Genomic DNA, 7,373 nt, shown 5'->3' on the forward strand with positions numbered 1-7,373 from the left:
TGACACAATTGGACAGCTTAACATTTTTGTGTTCTTTGTCTGTTACTGTTAGTGCTGGTTTAACATCCATAAACTTATTCTGAAGTCTGTGATAGGCTATAGTATACAATATAGAAACAATATTAATACTTTACATTCAAATAACAGTTTTGCTCTGCGGTCAAGAATCATGTTCCATTTAATTAATTTCTAGTCAAATCAATCATTTAAATGGAAATAAAACATTTTCATTCAGAACTTATTTTATGCTTTACATTTTAAAAACTCAGTAATTAAGTGCCAGGCAAGGCTTCCATCTGGAAGAAAACATTCTCCATATATTGATGAGAAAAGCCATAGATCAGCCTCCACAGCAGACTGTAACTCCAGCGTGACGCCTCCTTGTAGGATCGAGGAGACGTGGAGACTCTGGTGCAAGTTCCTCGACGACTACTCGCGGTTTGAGGATTGGCTCAAGATGGCCGAGCGCACCGCTGCCAACCCGAACTCTGCAGACGTCCTTTATACCGTCGCCAAGGAGGAGCTCAAGAAGTTCGAGGTTGGTTGTGTGATTTGCAGTGATTGGTGAAATTGCTGTGTTCTGTTTGCTTGTTTGGTTCTCAAAGAGGAACATTCTCACTGTTCTGTGTCAAATTTCACTTGAGTGAATTCATTTTGAATTTCTGATGTGGAAAAACCTTAAATGTGTTGGAATATCACTCTACCGTGACTCTATGATCAATCATTGTCTTTTTTATTTCACAATGTTCTTTCTGGTCTCCTAGTAGATTATAAACCAAAATCCAATTAATTTCAATTTGAAGTAATCTGCTTATTATTTTAGCACAGCTGTATTTGAACAAACGTGCCTTCTGTCCGCCAAGTGTTACTACAATATTTGGAGACATAATCGTCTCTTTTCTTTCGCTCTTTTTTTAGGGTTTCCAGAGGCAGGTCCACGAGCGGCTGACCCAACTGGAACTTGTCAACAACCAGTACCGCCGCCTTGCCAGGGAGAACCGCACTGACCGAGCAAGCCAGCTCAAAGCCATGGTCCACGAGGGCAACCGGCGCTGGGACACCCTGCACCGCAGAGTGGCCGCCATCCTCCGCAGACTCAAGGTGCAGGACTGGACAGAGGGCGTGACACAGCGCTGCTATTTGGAATACATCGTGCGATCCTGTCATCACTCTACTGTTTGCTCTGTAATAAATATATGGAGAGATATTTACTCATCACCTTTTTCCTCCACCTCAGTATTTCACCACCCAGAGGGAGGACTTTGAGGGCACCAGGGAGAGCATGCTGGTGTGGCTGACTGAGCTGGACCTGCAGCTCACCAACGTCGAACACTTTTCAGAGAGCGACGTCCATCACAAGATACAGCAGCTCAACGTGAGGACAAACTGTAGCCACAGAGACACACACACACACACACAGACGCAGCTGACTGTTGTATGGCGACACCACAGGGAGCAATCTCTCCTCACTTTAATTTTCTGAACAAAGTGCCCCCTTTTAAGCCTCTGTGTCTTTTTTTATCATGACTAATAGTTCAGTTACATTTTTCAGCCTGTTAACATGGTTGAAAACTGCCAGAGCCTTTACAGTGGCTGATTTTTAGGAAGGTTTCTGTTACGGCTCGTTCACCATGGACACACGTCCTTTTGGTGGTCAACATTTTCCTGACTGAGTCTTTTGTTTCCACAGAGTTTCCAGAAGGAGATCACCCTGAACACAGAGCGCATTGACGGACTGATAGTGTTTGGAGAGGGTCTGATCCAGAAGAGCTCGCCGCAGGACGCCGCTCTGATCGAGGACGAGCTGGAGGAGCTGCACTCGTACTGCCAGGAGGTCTTCAGCCGACTGGTCCGCTTCCACCAGCGCCTCAGCCAGCCTCCGGTGAGCCGGATCACACGCATACACTACGACCATTCTTCAATTCATAACTCAATTTATCGAAATTAAAACAAATTGCACAGACTTTATTATATTCATACAAGTTAACGGTTGGATCCTGCCTTTGCCAAACCACTGACTTGCTGACGTTTAAACCTAAACTGAATAAAATTTCTGATGTTAACTTCATAATAACTTCAGTTTGCGCTGTAATCCCGAATGAGCCCTTCCAGGTGAGGATATGAGTGGTTTTTAGTGTCCCACAGTGAGGACATGTCAACGTCGATATCCAAGGCAAAAACATCACCACGCCACTTATATTATTTGGTTGGGGGGAAACAGAGTTACAAAGTGCTTAACAGGAAACGAACTGAGCAAAAAATGAAATATGGTAATTAATGTAAAAATAGAGCCGAGGATAAACCAACCAAACAGTGAAACAACAGACAATAAAAGGACAATAAAAACTTAAAACACAAAACAGTTTGTAAAGATGGTTAAAAGATGCTCGCCAGCATGGGGCCACTACTGTTTGAGCGAGCAGTGCTTACATGCACATCCGGTGGTAAATATAGCAAAGTCACATTTCGCAAATGACTTTGCTGCGTGAATTTGTCAGCCCTTTAGGGATCCTGATTTTGGCCGTGCTCGTGTTGTTCCTAAAACATCATAACTGATGTCGTCTCAGCCACAACCGTCATTGCAACTGACCAGTGGCCTCGTTGCGATGTGATAATTGAGTTTTGTGTTCTTCCTGAAACGTCATAATCATGATCAGAAAAATCTTGTTAGAATGGTATTGATGTGATTAGTTTGTTAAAAGTCCCTGCGTCAGTATTTTGGAACGAAGTGAGCACGACTTTGTCTTGCTGATTACTTGTTATTTCTTCCCAGATGATCAAAGAAGAGCCGGAGCTCTCTGGCACCACCTTTTCCTTGGAGTCGAGCTTGGAGCTGATATGTAGACCGTGGCTGGGGCGGAGCCAAGGAAGCCTTCCGGCCACGCCCACCCACCTGCTGGCCTCGCCGCTGGAGCGTTCAGGCCGGGAGACGCCGGACTCCCTGCCACTGGAGTGGGACCACACCGTGGACGTGGGAGGGTCATCATCACATGAGGATGAGGAAGAGGAAGAAGAGGAGGAAGAAGACGAGGAGGAGAGGACCTACTTCAGTGCACTGTCAGGTAGATTCACATCGTCGTCTTCAGTAGTGTTTCGTGGTTTTTATTGAAATAAAGGTTTTTAAATGTCATTAAACGCGATGTCCCTTAAAAGGTTTTCTGCAGTCATGCTGTCATTTAACACCAAAGTGGAAGTGATAAACATGTCGTTTAATGAGATTACCAAACAATAAGTAGAAGCTTACAGAAAAGGAAAAAACACCGATTCCACACACACAGTCATAGCCATCCATACACCTCTGCTCTGACCCCTCTCTCCTCACAGAGGCCGAGTTGTCTGAGTTCCAGGAGGAATTTGTTGAAGCCCCGGAGGCCCTACGAGCCTCCTCACTGGGTAGGCTGAAGAACATCTTTACCCTAATAAATTCACTCACAGCTCTGGGTGCTGGAACCAGATGCTCATGCATCACTTGCTGCTGCTGCTCTGACTCCTCCCGAATGTGTGATTTGGAAAATCTACTAAAAGGCCAAAGCCAACACTTTCTGCCTTTTCTTCGTTTTTCCACACTCTGTGGTCTGAATTTCGGAAAAGCGCACAACTGGCTCATGGGTAGGATGTAATTAAAGGACAAACATCTCCAAGAACGGGTCCGATTATTTTCATTTTTTTATTTCATGTTGTGAGATGGGTCTTAAATTTTCCTGAGAAATACTTCACTCAGGAAAAAGACTCCAGACGCCATCCACTTCACTTGCAATTAAGTTTATAGACAACAATGTTTCGGTACTTAGACAACCTGATGAAGGTCTAAGTACCGAAACATTGTTGTCAATAAACTTAATTGCAAGTGAAGTGGACGGTGTCCGGAGTCTTTTTCCTGATTCTGTCTGCCTTCAGTCTTCTCCTGTGCACCTGTCAATCTTAAGGTGTGCAAAAGCTTCACTCTGTAAATTGATCCTTATTTAAAATACTGGTCTAATTTTTGATAAAACACTTTCATTAAAACAACTTATACTAAATGTGATTGGATCCACTTTTGTATCAGCTTCTGTGAGGACACAGTAGATTGCTTTGGTTTTATTTTTCCATATGTGCAGAATTTTGCATGTTTTTGTTACCTGTGTCTTTCTCCACCCAACCTCTTATTTTCTTGTGTCCGATCTGTTCCGATATGTTCAAGGTCATTCTGGAGAAAGTTAGTTGATTGTTCAGTCTCATTCCCGGGGTCATCAAATAGCAATGCTTTGGGTTGGTGTTCAACCTCAAATTTTAACCAAAGACGCTGGTACACTCAGCAATCAATCTGTATTTTTGTTGTCACCAGCCACAAAACTTTACACTCTGTCTCTGGTTGCAATTTGTTGGAAATCTGAGACACTATTTTACTGCAGAGGACAACAAAAGCTCTGCCTTTTTGTGAGTTTACTGAGGAATGGTAACATAGCGCCATTAAAAGTTGCTGCCCTCATTGTTTAGTACGGTTGTGAACTGTTTTATAAGTTTACAGCTGCAGCTGTTTTTCTTCAGTAATCTTTCTTTCCTGCTGCTCAAATAAGTGAATAATGGTGTTTGATTACCTCACAGATCGCAAGTTCTACAGTTTCCTGGGGCTAGGCTATTTGTGCTTGGGAGGCGTCTTTACTCTGCTTTATTTTTGGCAAGTTTTGGCTGGTATTCAGTATTGTAAAAGTTTACAGCTTTATATCGTCTGTGTCCTTGTTTTCCGTGAGAGAATATAATTGTGTTTATCATTGCAAATTTGTACCACATGCCGTATCCCAGCATCAGTCGCTGAATCATAATTTCATTAGACAGATATATCAAAGCAGAAATTGCCAAAAATTTGTAGTATTTCTTGGGCAAAACAGAAAAAGTCCCGCCAGTGAAGCTTCAGAACCCGGGGTTTCTAAGTGGAGAGCATGATTATTGATACAGTAAACCCAAATTATTATTAATAAGCCTGTGTTTTATGTGTTTCAGCTTCCAGCAGGTCTTTGGCCGTCCATGAGTCTCCAAGATGGCGATCGCAGGCAGACGCAGAAACACAGTCTCTCCAGCTGGACTCAGAGGGCCACCCCGAGGCTCCACCCACCCTAACCAGCACCCCTCTGAAGCAGGAACGCTATGTAGGTTTTTTTTAAAAAAAATAGATGATGCCAGTGATGTCTCAACAGAAACAAAATCTGAGCCGATGTTTCGTACGAACCTGTGTGCAGCTACTAACGTCGTGTCCGTTGTGTCTCCAGCTGCGTCTCATGTCTCAGTGCAGCGGCAGCATCGAGAACATTAAAAGAGTCTCGCTGATCCTGGATGACGAGGAGCAGCCGGAAGAGCTCGGCCTGACGGGACTCAATGCCTCGGACAAACAGTCTGGTGAGAAACCCTCGTGGCTCTATGTTCACGGTGATGGAATGTATGAACTCCAATTTGAAGATGAGATAAATGTGCAGATCATAATCTGGTCAGAAGAACAACATCCAGTGAATGTCTGGCGTGGGTGTTTCATATTTTTTTTTTTTTTTTTTACAAATGATGCCATGTGAAATGATGACATGTTTTTAACTGCAACACAGAGAGCCAGGCAGCAGAAACACTTGAAACAAGATGTTTTTCATTAGAGTGTCCTAGACTGCCTGCTGTTTATTCTGAAAGTCAGGCTGCGACAGGGCCCGTGTCCACATAGCATTTTTCTCGGTCAGAAAAACGCTGGTTATGTGCTGAGAGGAAGCTTAGGAGTGGCCACTCAAAGAAGGTGGAGCACTTGTAAATAGGACGCAAAATAACAACTAAATCCACCACCAAATGTGGCTCTTCCAGCTGTGATTGAACGCTGGGAGCTGCTCCAGGCTCAGTCCAGGAGCGACCTGCGCGCCGGCCCTCAGGAGCTCACATCGGACCTCGACGACATCACTTCCTGGTTAGAGAACGTGATGCCGGAGCTCGAGAGCCTCCAGCAGTCTGACCCGTCAGCTAGCATTGAGGACTTGGCAGCCAAAGCCAAAGAACTTAAGGTGACGGATAAGAAAAAAATACAACAGATCCGATGGGAAGTATTCAGCGTTTGTGTTTGTAATAATGGATCTTCTTTTGCAGGAGATGCAGAGGATGTTTACTCGCTACAAGTCCATCATGCTGTCTGTGAACCTGCGAGCTCAGGAAGCTCCAGAAAAACAGGACAGCCTGGCGGCTATGAACCGAGACTGGAGCCGAGCGTGTACAGGCCTCCAGCAGTGGGACACCAGTCTGAGGAAGACGCTGATGCGCTGCCAGGTGAGAAGAAGTGCCAAGTGTTCATGAGAGACTATTAATAAATGCAGCCTCACGTCTTGTAGTGTTTTGAATCAGAGAATTATATTTTCCTGTGGCATCCTGGTGCAGTCGCAGTGACGAACGTGACACACAAGGGGGAAACAATGGCAAACTCGCCTCCCAGCAGTGTGAAAAATTCACTTAAAACGCTTAAACACTTTTGGTGTCAAGTTGTAGTATAGCAGAGTCAATAATCTGCCAATTCTGTTTGGCATCATTAAGAACTAATCTCTTGCCTCCATACAGGAGTTCCATGAAACCCTGCACTCCCTGCTGCTGTGGCTGGCCCACGCAGAGAGCAGACGCTTCGCAGTGGACATCCATCACCCAGACACACCCGTCACAGCCCTCCAACAACACCGCAACACGCTCACAGTAAGCAGAATGAATCCAGCATTGTCGAGTGTTCACTCTCCTGCTGGGATGGACTCTGATTGTTTTTTGTTTTGCAGAGTCTGCAGGAGGAGCTGCAGGGCAGGCAGACTCAGCAGGCCTCACTCCAGGCTCTGTGGTCTCAGCTCCAGCCGGAGGAGGAGGCCGAGGAGAGCGACGAAGCTCAGGAGAAACTCCACGTGACGGGAAGCAAACTGAAGCTGCTGCTGGAGGAGGTGGAGCGGGACCTCAGCAGCCTGCAACAACGTCTGGTAAGACTGCAGAGGGAATTAGTTTTTTCAGTTTCTTGAAGACGTTTCACTTCCTCCAGAGATTTTCCTGCCATTTTTTTCCCACCAATACACTAGTCATAAACACAGGAGGGAAAACAATGTAGATTTCAGTTTAGAAACCTCCGGACTTCCATAAGGTTCTGTATCTAAAAATGTGTCTTTTGTCTTTAATTCAGGGTAGTGAATCTGCATCAGGTGTCCAAGACCAAGGCGCTACTGCAGAAAATTCTCAGGAAGCCAAAAATTCAAAGAAAGGCTCCTCAACTCAAAGGTACACAGAGAGACATCAATATTGTGTTAAAACAGTACAATTCTTTGTTTTCAATTGTGATTTAAAGAAGAGTGCACTTACCTTTACGACTGACACCTTTGTTAACTAACAGCATGTCAATTTAACGT

The 7,373-nt window shown here is 44.7% G+C and overlaps 1 protein-coding gene across 1 annotated transcript in view; it reads left to right on the plus strand.

Moving 5' to 3' along the window:
• The window catches only part of LOC119011997 (nesprin-1-like), a 79,721-nt gene that overhangs the window by 69,382 nt on the left and 2,966 nt on the right, over positions 1 to 7,373 (plus strand). Inside the window, exons 100-112 of the mRNA XM_037085440.1 lie at positions 388 to 538; positions 919 to 1,101; positions 1,238 to 1,375; positions 1,691 to 1,882; positions 2,774 to 3,062; positions 3,325 to 3,393; positions 4,981 to 5,126; positions 5,247 to 5,373; positions 5,818 to 6,011; positions 6,094 to 6,270; positions 6,556 to 6,684; positions 6,762 to 6,953; positions 7,151 to 7,245. Coding sequence (XP_036941335.1) covers positions 388 to 538; positions 919 to 1,101; positions 1,238 to 1,375; positions 1,691 to 1,882; positions 2,774 to 3,062; positions 3,325 to 3,393; positions 4,981 to 5,126; positions 5,247 to 5,373; positions 5,818 to 6,011; positions 6,094 to 6,270; positions 6,556 to 6,684; positions 6,762 to 6,953; positions 7,151 to 7,245 — 2,082 coding nt within the window. The remainder of the gene's footprint in view (positions 1 to 387; positions 539 to 918; positions 1,102 to 1,237; positions 1,376 to 1,690; positions 1,883 to 2,773; positions 3,063 to 3,324; positions 3,394 to 4,980; positions 5,127 to 5,246; positions 5,374 to 5,817; positions 6,012 to 6,093; positions 6,271 to 6,555; positions 6,685 to 6,761; positions 6,954 to 7,150; positions 7,246 to 7,373) is intronic.

Source organism: Acanthopagrus latus, chromosome 22 (assembly GCF_904848185.1).
Source record: "Acanthopagrus latus isolate v.2019 chromosome 22, fAcaLat1.1, whole genome shotgun sequence".
NCBI classification, from domain to species: domain Eukaryota; kingdom Metazoa; phylum Chordata; class Actinopteri; order Spariformes; family Sparidae; genus Acanthopagrus; species Acanthopagrus latus.